Raw genomic sequence first — 20,803 nt, 5'->3', positions numbered from 1 at the left:
TAACAATAATGCTGATAATCTAATGTTTTAAGTGCCTATTTCAAAAACATTTTAGATTTTTTTATATTGCAGATTTTTATTATGGAGTTTTCTGAGGTGGGGAGATTATTTTTTTCCACTCAAGCTGTTTTAAATTCATAAATTAATTTATATTGATAGAAAAAAAATCATTGCAGCCAAACTCATAATGTCACATAATTAGTGTTGAATTCCTTTCTGTCTTTAGTTGGATAAGATCTCCAAAGCTAACAAGGAAAATTTGAATGTAGTTCTTTTCTTCTGTCTCAGATATCTGTCTTTGGGTGAGAAGACTTTTCTTTGGGAAGTACCTGTCTTTTTCATTTGATTTTAGGGTTTGTGTAAGGGGACGAGGACTCCTTTGTCAATGTTTTAATTCAAAAATGAGAGCAAAAAATTGCAAGTTCCTAGAAGTGGGTGCCTTTCTAAGTACACTGTCTCGGAGGTACTCCCTCCCTTACTTTAGGACACATATGGGGTGATACATTATCTAAATATCAATAATCTAATCAAATCAATAATCTAAATAAATTAAAAATTTATATAATGGGACTTTTATATTGTGTATTACAAATGTCTTGAGGAATCGACCTTCTGTTGCCTGATCCAAACCAAATAAAGGGAAATGTGAGTTCTTCCATTAAATTCCAAAGCATAATCATCAAGGTCCTGTTTTCAGGTGGCACACAACCTCTCTTTTGTGAACTGACTATAGGCCTTAATACACCACTGATGTATTTTACTCAGAAACATAGCAGACATTATTTTCTCTTCCAAATGCTAGGAAGTACTAAGTACTTAGCACTTCCCAGCACTAAGAAAAGCCAATAAGTTCTTCCCAGCAATTTCCTTCTTTATTTACTCTTTTGAAATTTCACCATGGAAAGAAAGTTAAAATCAGAGGATATATCATTATATGCATTTTAAGAAAAAACACAAGTACTAAGCTGTTAAGAAATGCATTATTCGTAAGAGAGGCTTTTCTTGTCTTGCTGTTGTCCTTTGTTTATGTCTGAATTGAAGTTATTCTTAAATCTTAATCCTAATTTAGGCCAATATTATACTGACAGGTACTGCATTCTCTGAGTGTGTGCACCTGCTTCAAATTTACATCTCAATGACTGGACATGCAGAATCAACTTTTCCTGCAGGTTTAAGTAACAAGCAATAGAGGTGAGTATAGAAGTACCTGTGTATTACAGTAGCTGCAAAGGATGGGCAGGGTAACACTTTTATACCTCCAACAAACTGTACCAAAAATCTGTAAAGCTGATTAGAGAATTACATCTCAAATAATCTCAGTGCCAAGAATTGATGCTATTAAGAATTCCAGTTTGAACATTTTTCTAAATAAATCTCTTAGCTATACATCTGTGTGGGGAGGTGGGTGGTCATTTTTCTGCTCAAGGCACTCTGAATTTATCTTCTTGGATATTTTTCTCTAATTTATTTAGGCTTTCATAAAGCTGCATGTTTCATTGCAGTATTGGTCTCTACAGCACTAGAAAGTCTAAACTTCAAATAGAAGATTTAAAAAAAAATAGTCTAGAACCAACCAAGCAAATTAAAGTCTCAAATACTCTCTCTTTAGGTAGCAAAACAAAACAAAACAAATCACATTAAATATCAGGCTGCCCTGCCCTAAATAAATAATTAATTTTTTTCTTGGAGAAGTGCTGACATACTGCATTATTTTTTAACCTGATCCTTCCTAACTCAGTGTGGCACAAAAGTGTAATCAATGAGGCACAGATGTATAATCAGAAAATGAAGTGTGGGGCAGAGAACTCTACTATTACATGCTGGAGGCTGCTGACCAGTTGCGACCAGTTGCGACCAGTTCGACCGGTTCTGACATCACAACTGCTCACTAGTGTCAGCAAAAGAAGTGTGTGTTGAGGTGCCTGATCAGCAAGGTGAATGGAGAATTTTACTTTTTCTTTTCCCCAGCATCAGGGTGGGTTTGCATTGTCAGAATAATTGAATAAAAGCCGTGTCCAGAGGAAAGCGCCCACAGAATTCTTCATACTGATCTCAGAGGATGAAGGTGCTTTACTCTGAGCTCAGGTGTATCTTCCACTCACGCCTGAGGTAGAGCGCAGGTCCTGTGCTCTGCACAAAGGCTTCCAATGTCAGGGCTTTTCCATAAAACCTGGAAATTTATCTGAAGAATTTACATGTCTTAGCTGAAAATGCTGATTGATTACTCATGATTACTGCATAATAATCTGCTACTTCTATTTCTTTCAGAAAAGGGAAAATATGTAATGGCACATCTGTAGCTATCGATATCTATCTATGTAATCTATATCTATATATATCTATAGGTGTCTCTCAAAAATATGTTCCCCCTTTATGTCAATTTGTTGCAACATGAAGTGAATACATACCTGCTTCTTTTTTAATGGTGTTTCAGACAAAACAGTATTTTGGTCAAACGGTATATGGATTTATTCTTTCTCTTTGAAAAGTAATCTCTTTGTCAGTATGGACACATTAGCTGTCCATCTGTGCCAGAAATACCCAAGCAAATTTCACCCATTGTGTTTTGCAACATTCCAGAACCCTCTTAATTGGAAGTAGATCAAAAATAAAGACTTCAAATTTATTTGGGCTGATCAGAAAATGAAAATCTGCTATGGAAAAATTACTGAAGTTTGCAATTTACTCAGTAACTGCACAAAATTGAGATATTTCAATTTTTTGATAAAGAAATGCACGTGAAGATATGTATATTAATAAAAGACACGGAAAACGATTACTCTAGCTCCTCTAACTGAAGTTATTGGATGCTTGAGGGTTGAGGGTCTATCTATAATTCTCATTTATTGTGGCTAGAAAATGCTTTCTTAGAAAGAAAAAAAGAAAAAAAAACCTCAAATTTTATATGCTACCGCTAACTTTTTCAGTCTGAATTAATAGATGTGTTTTGACAAAATTTATTACATCACAAATTCCAAGCTGTTCTTTCTCTAGTGTTCTCAAATTTTAGTGATTAAGATAAAACTGGATGTGAACCGACATTGTATTCATTTCAAAATCTAATCCACATAAACCAACGTTGACCAGAGTGAAAATAAAAGCAGATTACAATCTCTTTAATGAGCTGTGGTCATAGTAGGCTAAATCACATGAGAAGGTTGAACTCTAGAGTTGCTACATTCTAGAAACTGAAACAAAATTATGGACCCTGGCCACACACTCTTACAGTTAAGACAGATGAGACTAATAACAGTTATTTTTGCTTGATAGCCTGCTAATGAGATTGCATGTGCCATCATGATTTTCCCACTGCCTCTTCTCTGAGGGAGAGGACACTTGATTTGTTTTATTTGTATTATATTCCACTTTTAAAAGAGAGATTAAATCTCTTTAATTTTAATAAAATAACACTGCTGAATGGAAATGTATTTTATCACTCTGTATAATTTGATTGGTATTGATTTAAGAGGTAAAATAGATACAATTCAAATATTAAATGATTTTTTAAAAAAGGAATCAGAAAGAAAAATTCAATTCTCACACATGAGATTTTAATCAAGCAAACATACAGTGCCATATCACATACCATCACCAAGAAACTTTTATTGCCAGAAAAATACAGAAAGAACACTTATAGAGTCATGAGCCTGAAACACACAATCATTCAAACATGAGCACAACAAGCCTGAAATAATGCACAAATCTCAGAGGGTCAAATGTAGGCAATCTCTTTCCAGTGTTCCCACCCAGGGGATTCCAGTTTTTCTTTCAGCATAGTGGCACTTGTGGCTCATTATTTTTTAAATGGAGCTCTTGTCAAGCACTTAAAATAAATAGATTCATACAACTCTTCTCTTGACAGGTCACTCTCTCCTCAGAGGATGAGCTTATATTCTTGAATTCCTTGCTTTAATTAACTCTCTCAGTGCCATATGATAACTAAGAGAAAAAAATCACTTGAATTTTGAAAATTATGGAATCTGGTGCATAGTGTAATACTTTCAAGCATTTTTAAAACTAGGTCTCCCACTGCAATAGTGCAAACTATGCTGGACATTCTCTCACTTTAATAAAGCATCAAATACTTGTATATTTTGTTGAATACAAGCAGTTATTAAAGACTATTTTAAATATATATACCCTATTGTATATGATTGAGAAAAATTGGATGTATGTAAAATCAGCTTATGTGCTGTTTTTTATCCAGTTGTTCTGTGAAAAACATATTGTTAAGCTCAAGAACATAAAAAGTTACACCAGGCCCAAGGTTCAGAATTTAGGATATGTTCCTATAATAAGGCGTTTGGAATGAAGGAAGCCTTGGTAAGATGTTTGATAACATTCATAGCTATGGTCAAGATTTTGATCAACACACAAAAGAGAAGCCTTACACAGCACAGGGAATTTGTTTATACAAGTCAGGGACAGCTTACATGCAGGAATGAGGTAGTTATCAATGAAAGCTGGTGTCTTAACTGCAGGATGAAAGAAACAGTAGTAAAAGCTTAGCATTAAAGTTCATTTATGGTTCTGGTTCTGCAAGGTTGTTCTGACACACCATTTAGGGATGCAGTGCTGCACCATTTGGATGTAGGCAAGAAAGGACGTGTAGTCCACACTGTGAGGAATGACTGTGAGACAACAGATAGTGCAAGCAGGATAATTCTGGGAATAAAGAAAAATAAAAATAAAAGAACCACTAAAACAGATTTGTAAAGGCAGATTATGTAGGGAATTTCTTTCTTTTAATGAGCAGTGTCTGAATTTGCTACTCTAAATATTTTGACCATCCCGTATGAAAAGACATTACCTTCGACTTCACCTATTACAGTAGAGAAACATAAAATCAACTTTTGTTTTGGCAGTCGCAGGTAACCAATACTTTCCAGAGCAAATACCTCTTATGGTCACAACTGGAACTTTTGCTGCATACAGTTATCTCCATGAGTTACAGTATGCCTGTGCACCCTCATTTGATGATGATTTCAGGGAGGCTAAGAACTATCCAGGAAAGGTTCTGAAAGATGATCTGCAGAATATAACAACTTCTACATCTTCTGTAAGGATTGTCTTGGTTTAACCCTAACCAGCAACCTGCTCATTTCCCCCTGGTGCATTTCTCCCCTGGGAGAGAGTTACAAGAGTAAAAGTAACTCCAGCCAGCAAGTCCAAACATTACCCAATCAGGATTTTAAAACCAGTTAGACAGGGGGAAAAACAGTATACTACATAATGAAACCAAACAAATTCATTCGGGATCTGAACAAGATACATTTCCACTTTAAATAGGATGAGCTTCTTATCATCTACATATGCACTGAACCTTTCCTTTGGGGGGGGAAAAAAAAATCAAGTATGAGAAAGACCAGTGTGGGAGAAAAACTTTAATAAATACAAATTCTTCATACTTTAAACTGTTAGGAATATGTAAAAAAACACTTGTTTCTCAAGAATGCACACAAATAGAGGAATCTTGTCATTCTGTGGCTCTTGAAAGAAGGAGACGAGGATGGAAGAACAGCTCCTGAAGCTGCATATTCCAGATTAATATCAAGTCACTCCTAGTGAACAGAAGACAAACAATGTAAGTAAGATTCAAATCATGCAAGTTATGCAGCACCTTTTATATTTTAACAATACTTCATTGTAGTTCACCAATTAAATTAGTCAGTTTGGTTTCCACAATGATGACAAAGGTTTCAACTTCAATTTCATAGGCAGAAAAAAAAAGTAAAACAAAAATCTTAGTGTTAAGTGTTTTTTAAACTAAAGTCTTAGATGGGACTCTGGTAGCATCTCTGAAACTACAAGTTCTTAGTTGTTCCTAATGAAGACTGGTAACAAGGGATGGACGGAATATAACTTTTAAGAGGTGATTATTTTTTATCACATAAAGACAGAATGATAGAATAGTCTTACAGACATTGGTATGTTAAAAACACCCTTGCAATACACAATTTATCGTAATGAAACTACAACAGTTACAAAAGTTCATGAAATCTTCTTTACTTGAGATGACTCTTCCCCATCAGAGAGTTCTGTAGGTCTCCAGCACATGGTGCACATAATTTCATGTCAATCCAGCGTTTACTGCTGGAGCTGTGGTCAAACACTTGACATCTACCCAGTACACCCCTCTTCAATGTCTGTATTAGGTGTACTTCTTCTTATAATGAACAGGATTAATCACATCGGTATCACTCACAGAGTGCTCTTGCAGTGTTTACTACTGACCTTATAACTTAACTGTAAATGGTCAAGATCCTGAAGTTAATATATACTTGCTAAAAAAATGTAGCTTTGCTATTCAATATATCCTGTATTCCTGTATATACAAACTATTACCATTATGATTTCCTGTATCTTCCATTTACAATTATGCTTGAGATTTCAATTATTGAGAGCCTTTAAACCTTCAAAATTTATCACAAAATTGAGGTTTATATGTAAAATGTTATTCATGCATGTTCTGTGAATAACTGTAAATGAACAAAACTACTAGCATATAGATGACATAATTTTTTTAAGATTGCTCTACTTTAATTTCCCCTTGATTAAATTTTGTGAAGGTTGTATTCTAAGATCTGTGACAAGAAGGTATCAGTTCTCATCTAAGTAGTTCATTGAGTATTGTAAAACAGGGTGCTGAGATAATTAAATAAGTATTAAGTGGATTAGTTGGTCACATCCCAAAGCTCTAAAAGGCCTTCTCAGTATAAAATAATGCAAAATTACTACAAAATCTGATGGTAAAATTTCAGTCATGGATTTAGCTGTCTTTGTGAGAATGAGCTTTTACTTTCCGTTGTATTTTCTCCTTGTCACCTTACAATAATCATCAAAGAGTCATGACCATATTATAATTATTTGCTACTTTCAGTATTAAATTACATGGAAGAGAAAAGGTCTAGAAGTAAAATTTGTCTCTTTGTAATTCCCAGATGGATTTCATAAAATATGTAAAATATGGGACCTGCTAATACTCTTTATTTCTACTCTCATAGAAAGAGTGTCAAACTACTGGAATCAATGTGCCTTAAGTTCTGGATATTTGTTATTTGTAGGAATTCAGACAATGACCATTTTTCAGGGGGAAAAAGGTCTTCAATTGTTTATATTTCACATTTAACTCTGTTTAATTGTTGTTTATTTTGAACTTATAGCAGGACCAAAAGTTTCAACTTGAATGGTATTGCAGAAAGGAAGTAATATTTCACAAAAAGTAAACATACAGAAAAGAGAAGACATTGGATAAAAACAGAAGTAATTTTTAAAGACAGTGACTAGACTTATTCAAGTAAGTCACTTTAGGACTATAAGTAATACCTAAGGGGATTATTTGCTAGTTTGCTCATTCCACTTTGGAAATTTGAAATATTCTGCATCCTGTCCAATGACAGAGTTCCACTAGCAGCCAACTGAGGTGACCATGGCATGGCAGCCTGAAGGGAATATCCCATTTCAAAGCTGAGCAGCTAGAACAAGCTGCTCTAAGGTTTCACTTCAAAAAAAGTTGGTGTCCTTTTCCCTTTTCTCATAACAGTGTTCCAATTGTCTCTTTTCTTTTTTTTTTTTTTTAATCTGGCCTAGAGAAAGGTACTTGAGTAAACACATGGGAACTGTTTCATCACAGAGATTTAAATGCATGGCAATTTAATCAAAATTCAATCTAATAATTCTTCGAAGTGAAACTGTACAGAAAATGTTTGTCTTCCTTGGAATTTCCTGAGTTAAATACCTGCTGAATTAGATTTTTTCATTTCATCTCTAATTTCTTAGAAATCGTATTTCTTTGACTTATGAGCCTCATTCTTTTCTGGATCCTCTATCATGAATGACACTTGTATTTTTTATTCTGTGTTGTGCATATTTTGCAATACCTTTTCATGTCAAGCCACATCTTCCTGGAAAACCCTCCCTTTTTGTTCAAGTACTGATATTTCATGGATTTTGCTTTAGCTATCTGAAGAGAAATTTTCTTTTGTCACTTAATTTAAATCCTCAGTAAGATAATATTAATCTTCCCCATGGTATTTCACTGGAGATACTTTTCTTTGGTAATATCCCTGGCTGCAGCTTTTTAAATACAGACACATCCTAAATTTTGAAAGTATTATGAAAGAAATTTTGCTTGAATAAGCCAAAGACTTGTTGACAATGGTTTACAATTATCTTTAAAAAATATAAAAAAAGAGAGAGGCCAGAGCCATAATTAGCAGGCAATAGATAGCAGTGTAAAATCAGCAGATATTTATTATTAGTTATTTAATTCCACACTTTACAGGTGGTTTTAGTAAGCAAAAATCATTTGTTAATAACAAACTTATGCATTATCATAACTCTGTATAATACAACAAACTACATATCTTCATGATAAATTTTGAAATAAGGAAATTCCAGACCATTAAAATTTTATATGCTTATTGTTTTGCAAAAAAATTCCTAAAGTATACAGCCAGCTATCTGTAAAAAAAATTACAGAATGTTTTGTAAGAATAACTTTTTTTTTTCCCAGGAAAATAATAAAATTGGTATCAGAAAAGCACTTGTTTAAAGTGGCACATATGTTACAAAATAGTTTTTAATGTCTTTGTCTATAAATATGCAAGCATTTAGGTAAAAGAAAAGAAAGAAACAAAGAAAAATCATTACAAAAAATATAATTTTGTCTATTTGTTTTCAAAATTGTCAAGTCTGGAATTTCTGGTAGAAACTGTATGTCGGAACTCAGAATGTCCCACAGACATTCTCGGACGTTCCAGACCCAGGTCAAAAGCATCTGAGACCCTGGCATGCAGCCAGAGACCCCTGTGGCTTTGAATCTGACCCATGGAATAGTTTAGCAACTTTGCAGGAAGAACAAGAAGTCACAAAAGTTTAGGTATTGTAGTAGAAGTAGTCACGAAGTAAAGGGTAGGATTTCTGAGTGCTGTACAGGGGGGTTTTAAGCCTTGTACGCAGGGGTCCAAGTTTTGTACATGGGGGTCAGGAGATCTAAGATGGAGGGACTTGGGTGTGCCCTGTCCTCTTTCTTTCTCCTTCCTAGCCTCCATGTCTTTGGTGATGTTGGCACTCACAGATTGGTTTAGAGTAGAAAGTCACCATTCAATATAGATAGTAGGTATTGGAGAAAAAGCATAAACATGTAGTACGTAATATATGATATAAAAGATGGCACCAGCCCCCTGGGAGGGCAGTGTGCCTTTGTCTGAGCTGCTGAACGGGCCACAGCAGTTCAGAGAGAAGAATCTTGTAGATAACCAGCAATAAACAACCTTGAGAGCAGACAACAGAAGACTACTGAGTCTTTCTTCGAAGGCACGGGTTGGAGGAGGGACTTTTCCATCTTTCGGGGTCATCCCAATCCAGGGGTGAAACCCCACAACTGTACACACACAGAGAGTTCATTGCAAAACTCTATCACTTGAAAGGTCCTTTAAACTGGGAGGAAAACTGAGATACAAGAATATCTTTTGAAAGGGCAGAATCTCTCTCCCTGTACTGAAAAAAAAAAAAAAAAAAGGAAATTAGACCTTAGAAAGGTAATGGAAGAGAGTAAAGAGAAGATACAGGGAAGTCATTAACCACCAGTTCTTGGGATATTTTCTTTTCACTACTGTTTTAAATCACCTCTCTTCAGGCTGAGAAAATTAGTAAACTGAATATAAAGTTTTCCACTGAAGTGACTTTATGCAAATGATTCATTAATGCAGTCTCCAGGATGTCTTGAGCCCAATCTGTTTCTATCTTAGCATTAACTTTATAACATATGTTTGCATCTATTTTATCATACTGGTAACACTTCTCTCATGTGAACCAGGAATTGGCCCCAAAACTTCTGAGTAGTAGCAGCTTGCTGTACAATACAGGAAACTGCTGTGCAGATTCCTTAAAAAATTATTTAAAGCATTCCCAATACATAACTTAAATCGATTGCTCCTTTAAAGAATTATAGAATAAATAGATGAATTGCTTCTATTCATTTCACATGATGGTGAGTTTCCTACTGTTTCTCTACTATTTCAGATCTGGCATGCTGTTACTGTGACTAATGCAACCTCACAGGGCCTAAAGAAACTTGTATGCCAGGAATCAAAAATAAAATGTATCTCTGCTTTGGTTTGCACACCTTTATTTATTTAAAACAATGAAAATATATTTTTCTTAGTAACAGAGACAACTGAGTTCCTATTGGCTATTTTTAAAATAACCAAGAGCTACAAAAAGTGAATAACTGTTCTGAATAATACACAAATGAAAATACTTTTCCGATTGCAATCATTTAAAAAATCCTTCTTTAACTGACAAAAACAGAGATTTGTATATTAATAGCCAACAGCAAGTTGATATTGTATCTCTTCTGCTCTCAATAAAAATGAAAATTATAACCCAAAAAGCTTTATTTTTTTTTTTTTGGCACTATTAAAATTTTGATAGCTGCCTTTACACTTTAGTTTGAAACGCTGTCTGAATGATTTCAAATGAATTTTTTGAGAGTAGCAGGTTCCAAGAGCGCAGAAATTTTAAACTGTTACCAGTATAAAAGGCATTAACATCCCACTGAGCAGGGACTGAAATGCTGGATGACTTCTCAAGCTGTCTCATGAGTATTTGAGTGAAGAGTTATTTTTCTACTGTGAGAAAGAAGACCAGAGCCTGGGCCAGTTATGCCACAGAAATGACAGGGGATGTACAAAGCTCGTGGTTTCCACATTACAGCCAGGGGGAGAAGGACGAAGAAAGAAGAGAACTGACAGCTTCAGATAGGAGGGTCTTCTCCCTCTGCAGATGCTGTTGTCCCAGCTGCTCCTTTTGGAGCTGGCAGCAAAGGGAGACCAGCTTTTCACAGCTTTGATACAGCAAGGAACAAAATGGTGCAGTAACTGGCTGGCTGGGTCCAGCAAGAGACTGGCTTGGAAGCCAGTACAATCAGAAGCTGCTCAGCATCCTTCCTCAGTTATCATTGGTAACAACTGCACTTCAGCTACGCTTCCACTTTGTTCTTTTTTGCCCTGCTCTCATGAATCATACACTTTGATTGGCACAGTGATGCAGCTTTGTTATATAATTAGCCTATAACAAGTGGTCATGGTGAGATATGGTTCTGCTGGACTAAAATGGATATTTTATCTTTATCACCAATTTCTTGCATGATTCATAAAACTCTCTATATAAAGTTGGCAGGAAATAGTGGCCCATGGGCAGTAATTTATTATAGATGCTTAGATAGTCTACAGTCATTTCTTTTTAATTTGATGAGCATATCTACCTGCAGATATGTCAGAGTCCTGAGACTGAAAAGCAATAGGATTTCAGGTACTAACTCCCAGGTCCTCCATATTTCCCAAATCCCTAATCAACACATGTGTATTTTGAAATATATAATTCCTCTGTGCAATGCACAGGCTTTCCCACTCACATATTTGATTTTTACTCAAATAAAAAGGAGGATTTAATATACAATTCCTAAAAAAGTGTCAGCTCAGGAATAACTGTGGGAAAATTTCCATCTCTAACCCCACTGCAGGATCACAGCGCAAACTAATAAGAGGTTGTTTCATCTTAATTTCTTTCAACCTACAACTTTCCATCTGGATACTGTAATATTCAATACTTGGGGCTAAAATGTCATCTTGGATTTTTCTCATTGACCTGTCTGTGGTGGATTTCATCCTTTTTCCCTAGAGGTTTTCAATATTGCTATTGTCCCTGTGACTTATACTATTTTTTTCACTGCTAAAATACAAAAGTAAAACAGATATTCTCCAAGTTTAGACAAAATAGTCACCACAGACATCACTATAAGGGGCATAACTAGACCCTTGGGAGTGCAGCAGAAGAAAATCATTCCCCCAGAAGATTCTGATTCTAAAGTTATAGCTGTGGAAAAGAAAATAACAACCTATATAACAGTGAAATCCAAGAGTAAGAGAAGAAAGGAGAATGAAATGAGGTAAAGAGTCTCATTAAAGGTATTCTTTAAGGAACAAATGAAAGACTATATCAGAGATCAGAAAACAAAATGAAATTACTGTTACTCTGCTTTATCAACACTTGAAGCATACATTTTTATTCCCTAAATGAGAATATTTAGAGTAGGTCCTTGCATGAGCAGGAGCTCACAGGGTTACTTTATAAAAGTGGTTTTTTCTCCTAAGTTTGAGTTTCAAAGAAAAATTCCTATAGGAAATAGCAGAATCTCTTTCTGACATAATTACTTAGTCATAAAAGAATATTGAAAAATAAATATTGGCTAAGCATTTATATTTAAAATTGTATGTTTAAATAAAAATACAAACTCTGGCTTTAACCAGCTGTATAAAATGCATTAATGTACAGCTGTGATTTTAATGTGCTCTTCTAGTACTCTTCAGGAGTTTGCACATATGAGAAAAAATGAGTTCATTTGAGAGATTTAACAAAGGAGTTATTAGAAAACCTTTCTAGAACCTCTTCCTCCTCTGTTTATAGTACTCCTCCTTATGCATCATTAACTGTAGGATGATTCTGCTTTATATAAGATAATATTAATACAAATTGTTTTCATAAAAAGACATCTTCTATCACATTCCCTCACATTCCCTTCTTGTGTTTCTTCTATTTGTTTTTTTTTTGTTGTTGTTGTTGTTTGGGTTTTGTTTTTTGTTGTTTTTTTTAATTGTATGATTTACGTGTGTATTCTCCTCTGAAATGACTTTAGTGTGGTTGAAAATAATATTTGAGGGTAAGTGTAAGGGGCTTGTCTGTGCCATTAAGGTTCTCTGGTCAAAGGAGCCATGAACAAGAACACACAGAGACAAACCTGACCACAGAGATAACAGGGGTTGTGATATTAACAATTGTGGTTAGTCACCCAGATCACTAAGGGCATTTGGATGGTGAGAATGTTCCTCTATTTGGTTGGAAGAATAAGGAAGGGGAGGAAGACAACACACAGACATAAAACCTGAGCAATTAACGTTTACAAAGAGAGCAGGAAACATACCTGGTCATTAGCACTAAGTGATGTGCTCTCAGGAAGCTGCAGGCAAATCAGGACACTGGATTTTGGTGCATGGGAGGTCAGTGGGACTATGGCAGCTGGTGAGGCAATGTGCAGGGTAAGGGCAAGCAGGGAGCAACAAACTGAGGGGCAAACAGAAAATGGTGCAAAAAGGAGCAACTACGTGAAAAACGGGATCAGTCAGCACATTTCCCATCACCTCAGTCTATCTTATCTTCCCATATCTTGCTCTCAAACATTTTTTGTTACTGTACAAGCTGGGTTGTACTGGCAGTTAACTCTGCTATAACTAAGAAACCCAGGCAGCTCCATAAAGCTGGCCCCTGGGTTGACTGCCAGGTCAGTGTTGACTGACAAGTTCCATCCAGGCTGCAGACATCTCACTGGTCTGGGTGTTGGGCATTGTCAAAGATCAGACCAATGAGCTATCCAGACTGGGTTTTTCAAAACCCCCTATATAACAGGGGCTCATACAGTAAATGCTCTCTTTTGCCACATGGACATCGGGGCGTGCATTGTCCGTGTCTCTAACCACTGCCCCACAAAACACGAGGATATTAAATGTAATATTTTCTTAACTCTCTCTTTGTGTAATCCCACTCTTTATCTCGTGTGTATTTGTGCAATGCAATGGCTGAATTCCAGCTACTGGTGAGACCTGTATATGTGTGAGTGGAATTTGGTTCCAGCCACTGGACACAGTCTGGGGGTATGGGTACCCCTAACCTGTGGTGTCAGCTATGGGAATGAGTGTGGTCTCAGCAACTGGGATGAGTGGGCATCTTTCACCTCCAGACATGGAGTAGGAATGGTGCAGATCCCAAAAATCAGCTACTCAGGACACCAGTGTGAGTGAGGAGCTCTGTGCTAGCGGGGGGAGTGGAACCACAGGACAGAGGCCATGTGCTATGGGCTGGCTGCTGGGGCTCTGGGCAGAGTGTATGTTCTCTGGCAAACCTTAAGCTGGACCAGCTGACAAAGGGGCAGCAGGGGCATCTGGTGGGTTGAGGGTTTGCGCTGCTATCTGGGGCACCAGTGACTGTGGGGTGCTTGTTTGAGTGTCGCACGTATGCAGTGATTGCCAAGTTGGACCAGTCAGGAGGGAGGAGATCTGAGGAGGTGAAAGGGGTCCAGGTGGCAGGGGTCCCAGGCAGACAAAAGGGCCTTGCTGATTCCTGAGGGAAATGTGCACGTGTTTGTGAAGCGGGAGAGTGCTTTGTGTGTGTGTGTGTGTGTGTGTGCCTGCAGCAGTGACCTCCTGCTTCTGTAGCCCCAGGAGTGTTGAAGGCAGTGCCTTGTCTGTGACACCTGTGTATCTGGCCATGCCAGTGTGTATTTGTGTACCTGTGTGGGTGTGTGTGTGTGTGGGTGTGGGTGTGTGTATGTGCCTGTGCCTCTGTCCATGTGTCTGTCCTTGGAATAAGTAAGCAGCATTGTTATTGGTTGTACCTGCAAGCAGGAAAGCAGCCACGGTGCCCCTCAGTCTGGGAAGAGACCCCTGGTCCTCAAAATCATCTCCAACAGCGGGGCAAGAGGGACTCCTCAGCCAGAGCACTGGACATGGCCATACTTTTAACATCTTTAACATGGTATGTATGCTGTCCAGCAGAATTTCTTTATTAAACTTGTTGAAGGAAATACCACACCCTTTAAATCAGTGCAGTTTTTAGTTGAAAACCCTGTATGTTGTTAAGGTGTATTTGTAAGTGATCCTGCAATACTTACCGGTAAGTTTTTATTTAATAGGCTCCTATTAAGATATAAAAGAGTCCTAACCTTGTACCTGAAGCTACTAGTGTAATTTTAGCCTTTTGTCTCTCAAAAAGATTAAAAGAAACTGTATGAGAAATTGTTTGCATGTGTCGTGACACCGTTCCCGGCGAGCTCCGACCCCTTTCCCCGGGCGCGCGTCAGGAGCGGCCGCTCCCCGCCTCAGCCGCCGGCAGGCAGAGGGCAGCGGTTCGGCCACAGCCTGGGGTCCCGGAGCCGCAAGAAGCAGCTGATAAGTGAGGACCCACATCGAGGGATTGAGGCAAAGGAAAGAAGGAAGGACCCCCTGCTTGCGTCTCCAAACTGTCTTTATTCCTCCCCGTGACGGGAGCGGCAAAGGCGCAGCAGCTCAGAGGGGAGGCAGAGGCGAAAGGGTGCGAGACAGACAAAACCAGCAACTTTTAAAGAGGAGCTGTCCCCCGGGAAGAGCAGCCCAACAACAAATCAAGGGCTAGATAGGAGGAGTATGGGGGCATATACATAAACATGAAACCAATAGGGAAGGGGAAGGGAAGAGTGCATACCAATGAGTGAAGGGAAATATCATAGCTGACCATGAAGCTTCTAGATAAATGGTGTAGCAAATAATGACAGACAAGCTGCAAGGACAGGGTTTGGAGGATGGACAGGGAAGGATCTGGAAATACCAGAACTGACATGGGGAAAGGCTGGAAGACAGGTGGTAAACAATTTTAGGGAGAGACTATTAGGAAAACTGAACAGGGGTGAATAGGAACAAACAATTACAACATTTTAAACAATTTCTTAAACAAATAAACTTCAAAACCCCACAGCCACAGTGTTGAACTATTTTATTTATCTCTGTTTTGCTATGAAAATATGGTAGACCCTTTGTGGATGAAAGATTGTTAACAGCACCAGTCTTGATATTCAGTCTGCAGTAACATGTAAGTCAAGGAGTCTGTTAGTGGCAAGGCTTTCGAACCAAGGAGCCAACCACATGTCCAGACTCTGATTTGATTCTAAATCATGCGGTTCATTTTCTTTTCAAATTTGACTTCACAATAGGAAAATGAACATAATAAAAAGGCAAAAATATTTTCACGTATTTAAATGGGTTCAATACAAAAATAGGTTCATGATTCTATTTTCAGTGACAAGATTGTGTCTTTCTTCTTGTACTTAATTAAGTATCTGTCAAATTTTCTTTTGAAATTGTGGAAATCCACTGGATAATTAATTTTTGGGTAACTTTAACCTTAGAGCAAAGCCCACTTGTGTATTGTTTTTGAAGATGGCTCAGATTTGTGTAGAAACTGAATGTTCATTTTATGAAATAAGGGAGTATTTAGTTAGAAAGCTGATACTTTTCCCAAGCTAAAATCTAGGAAAAAACTTATCTCCAAAATTGCATTAACTGTAAAAACTGTGTATGGTTTGGTGTCTCATGTAAAGCATACAAAGAGCATCTCAAGGAACCTTCAAATGCAAGGATATAATGCAAATGCCTTTTGCCAAGCCAATAGAACATACTCTCGCATTAGGACCATAATGTCTGTGACCTGCTGAAAGATCTCAGGAGTGAAAAAAGGAATTAAGATGTTTCTAAGTCACATTTCACCTTTCTGAATCCTTCATTTTGTCATTCATAAGAGTTGCCCAGAGCAATTTTGCCTGGCAGAGCAGTATAATTCTTTTTTTCTTTTTTGGGATTTCTCAATTAAGAAAAAAAAATGTATAAATTAGAAGTTAGTTAGAAATCAGAGTAAATGAGGCTCACTAGGTGGATCTAGACTGTCAGAAAACAAATTTCTTAATTCTTCCAGCATTTGTCAGCTCCTCCCACTCGTCAAAACAGAAGGTGGGTGTTCTGAAACTTTCATGATCTTCAGAGACTTCAACAAAGCATTAATAGGGTATGTTGCACAAAGGTAGTCACAGCAGAGAAACAAGACTTCTTCCAACAACTGTTTGACTCAGGGCATGGATTTGTAAGCTAATGCCAACTAAAGACATGCATTGTTTGATGTGGAATCACATTTTTTAATCAGCATAAGGAACAAGGAGCTGAGCCAGTGGAAAAAAAAAAAACAAAAAACAAAAAACCCCAAAAACATTTCAGGGATAATGCGATCAATAAATTTCAGTCTGTGTCAGGAGTCTGATTAGCATATCCCAGATGTAGTGAAAAGGACGTACAGGGCACCCATTAAAAGGTCAGAATACAGCACACAGCAGTAATTGTGTGCTGCTTATAAAGAACACCTACAGGGCTGTGTACTGCCCTTAGTGAAAGAGTGAGAGAACTGACTGTAGGCATTTTTAATTTAAGAAAACTTAAAGGACAACTTCTTTTTGCCTTTTTTCCTTAGAAAGTAAAAATCAGCAATTTACAGAACTACTTAACAAAAGCAAACAAACAAAACCCAAGGAATCTTCTCCCCCAATAAAACTCTAACTCCCAACAAGAGCTGATATCTGATCATCCATCATCTATCTAAGTATGTGTTCAGATCTTAGCTCTTCATCTCCCAATTATTATTTCTGTTGAGGTTTAACTCTAAATATTAAAATAGATGAGCCAATTAACTATATTAGATTGGTGTTAACATCTGCTTTAGTTCTGTAATAGCACTGTTATTTTTAATAAATGATAAACCATATAGTGTTCCTCAATCTAAGAATAATGCAGTTTAGATTTATGTAGCAGATTACAGATTACTCTCTCTTTACCACTACTGGAATAAAAATAAAAACTGCAGTTAAAGAGAAAAGGTGTAGGGAGAGACTGATAATATAAACATTCTCTGGCTGCAGGTCAGATGAAATTAGTTTACACACCTCTTTGTGTTGAAAGGAAGTCATTCAGTAAGAGTTTCTGGCTCTTAATGTTTCTGTAAGACTTAACATGAGAAACCAGTATCAATCTTCCTAATAAAAATTGAGAATATGAGAAGGAAGAGGTATTTTTCTGCATGCATTCAGCGTAGCTGGTAGTCTCCCAGTCATTCGTGTCTATACCTGCTGCTCTAGAAGCATGCCAGCATAAACATAATCTGCAAAATCTCATCCCAAAATAACTGTGTAACAATCCCTGTGTTACTGTGATCTTTCATTATAGAAGTCAGAAGAAACTGAAAGATATCTAAGGAAAAAAATTACATCTTTCATTCTGTATGATATCAGTGGATCAAAATCCAGCCAGTTCTACAGGAGAGACATGGTTGAACCTTTGCAAAAGACTAAATTAAATACCTGTGTGAGCGTTTTTCTGGTCTGAAACCTAATCTTACCTGGGTGCCTAACCCAACATGTCAGCTTAGTATCTGTGCAAAGGAAAGAGGCATATTTATGGTGCATGTGTTAACCATAACCTTCTTTCTTTTTATTGTGTTCTACTGTCAGACTCTCAAGTTCCTCTCCTTTGGGACATTGGCTCTTTTGGTTCCCACTTTTCAGCCTGTAGTAGAGGTAACATGGAAAATTAATCCCTAGTGAATTAACAGTGAATTTCTAACATTTGTATATCTAGGGCCTGATGTCTCAGTACTGACTTGTAGGTTCCTTGTAATTGCTGTAACTATTTATAATGAATTGATTAATGCAAGTAAAAACATAGCCAACAAAGTATGTAGCATTTGTAAACTATAGGTCTTCAAATATGCAACTAAATTCAACCTGATCATTTCATTAGCATAGGTAAGTGATTTGACTCCTTCATAGTGATTCTTCCAGGCAGAGCATGTTGAAGAACGTCACAGAGTTTCTTGTGTAAAACAGAAGCAGCATGTTCACACATCCTGGCTGGCTGCAACTTCATGCTGAGAGTAGTGTATGTGCTCACTGGTAAGGGAGGCTGGCTGCAGCCCAACAGACATCTTCTTCTTCCCTGTTTAGAAATAATGTTCATATTTGTAAATCTGCCTGCCATGATTCCTAAAACACTGCCTTTACTTAAAGAAAGCTTAATCCTGCTGAACATGCCACAAGAGAATAGACTTGCATAAGCACAAAAACACACAAACAAAAATCGACAAAAAGCTCCTTATTTTTCAGAGGCATTCTATTCCCTTACTAACCTCTCACAAATAGCAAGAATTCATATTCGCTGTTTGCCTCAGGGAAAGAGTCTTGTAACTATGGTTGATGTGGAGATATGGTTTCTACTGTAACCTCACATGCAAGTAGATTCAATCCTTTCAACTGATAGCAGAAAGGAAACATTTTATGCTTTCATCTCCATTACACTCAGACTTTAGCGAACGGTGGTATATTGTCCTCGTGTTTCATAGAAGGAGGTACAGTAGCTCATACACAGCCAGCTACAGCCATTCTTTTTCTGTATGATGTCTTGTGTGTTTCTATGAAGCTTACAGACTCAATCCAGGACTTTTAGGAGACTAGCAGTCTTTTGAAGCAGCAGCTGGAAGCCAATAGAGGGACACTAGGGCAGACAGCTGGCTAAAAAACAACAGAGTAGATGGAAGAGGGGACTCTAAACACTTTGAAGTTCATTGCTAGATCTGCAATTCATGTGCAATATGAACACAGCAACTGATCCTACATCCTTTTAAAAATTAACTTCCATCTCTGACAGCAGAGTAAGGTAGCATTCCATAACTTCTGCATTTTCTCCCACCTTTCTACACACTGGGAAGGAAGATTTGGGGGGAAGGATTGAATATGCACATCACTATGCAGCCTACAACTCTCTTCAGACAGGAGTTGTATGGTTATAATTGTATTTAAAAAAAAAACAAAAAAAAAGTGAACTAAAGGCTCTACCTTTTTTTTTCTTAGGGTATGGCATTCCACATTCAAAGACATCATCTCTTTCTTTCTATTATTTTGAGTATGACAGCATGCCCAACAAGTGAATGATGTGGTCCCTTTTAGGAAGGTTCCAAGTCAATGAGAAGCACAAGAGGCATAAGATTTGCCTTCTCCTGCATTTACCAGAGTTTACTTCACAGCCATTGCATAAGCAAAATAAGTCAGATGAATGAGGCTGGAAATGTGGTTAAATTGTTCGACTTTCTGTCCTAAAACACTTCATATCACACACATTTTATTTTATCTTTCAGGATGTCTTTCTTTTTACACTCACTACTTTGGCATTCTGAAGGGCAATGCTCATTTTAAAATATGTATAGACTTCATTTAAAATAAATGAATCTAAAATCCTCTGGGGCAAAACTACGTTTGGTGTATCTCAGCTAACTTCAGTGGAGTTACACCAGGGTTGGATCCAGGCCTACATCCTCTCATCATGAGCTTAGAGAAAAACAGACTCCATTAAAAAGATAGGGTATTTTACACTCTCTCATTCATTGACTAGCTTTGTTTTATGGCCTTAATAAAACCTTATATTAGTGGGATTTCATACATTTATCTTTATGTTTGATAACGTTTTTGAGCGCTGTGATAAAATCAAAGGAAATTAATGTAATTGTTTCCAGCCAGACTCAATAACTCTTATTACCAGCATTTCTAGTCCAACTGCATAATCTGCTTAACTATCCTATGTACTGAAGAAAATTTAACTACTGCTGACTCAGTGTTCTTTTACATTTGTATATGGATAACAATCAGAAGAGTAAATAAAGAAAAAAATGAATTTGCAAATTTCTGGTCATCACAGAGCTATCATTATTGCTGAGCTCCATAGAAATATATGAAAAATCCAATCAGGAATCTTTTTTCATGGTGCATTTACAATTAGAGAAAATTGTGTGAACCATTATATGAAGAAATGTGGCAACACAGTAATGCATTTTTAAATTGAAGAACATCTATGATATCCAAAAATAGCTAACTCTTTCTGGTATGATATATTCATGACTGTTTTTCTACACTTTTACACCCTTATTTTTGCATTCCTCTTGGCTGAAAATGTCTTCAATAGTATCATGTGCTGAAAACAACACAAAGAAAAAGATTGAGTCCTGATTATTTATCTGAATTTGATCAAGAGAAACAGGAAGAAATTATAACCCACTTGTATGCAGAAAAAAATTTAAACACACATCCATCTAAACAATTCTGTTGCTAAATTAAAAAAAAAAGAAT

At 36.9% G+C, this 20,803-nt stretch overlaps 1 protein-coding gene across 4 annotated transcripts in view; it reads right to left on the bottom strand.

The window, feature by feature from the left end:
- Window positions 1–3,538: 3,538 nt before the first annotated feature.
- Window positions 3,539–20,803, bottom strand: part of TAFA5 (TAFA chemokine like family member 5) — a 470,404-nt gene continuing 453,139 nt past the window's right edge. For all 4 annotated transcript variants that reach the window (XM_038154225.1, XM_038154228.1, XM_038154226.1 and 1 more), the window contains one exon: window positions 3,539–5,561. Coding sequence is in view for 1 of the 4 variants with exons in the window: in XM_038154228.1 (XP_038010156.1) it covers window positions 5,556–5,561 (6 nt within the window). In the remaining 3 variants the exon portion in view is untranslated. The remainder of the gene's footprint in view (window positions 5,562–20,803) is intronic.

Source organism: Motacilla alba, chromosome 1A (assembly GCF_015832195.1).
Source record: "Motacilla alba alba isolate MOTALB_02 chromosome 1A, Motacilla_alba_V1.0_pri, whole genome shotgun sequence".
Taxonomy (NCBI): domain Eukaryota; kingdom Metazoa; phylum Chordata; class Aves; order Passeriformes; family Motacillidae; genus Motacilla; species Motacilla alba.
This window is presented reverse-complemented; position numbering and strand designations above follow the sequence as displayed.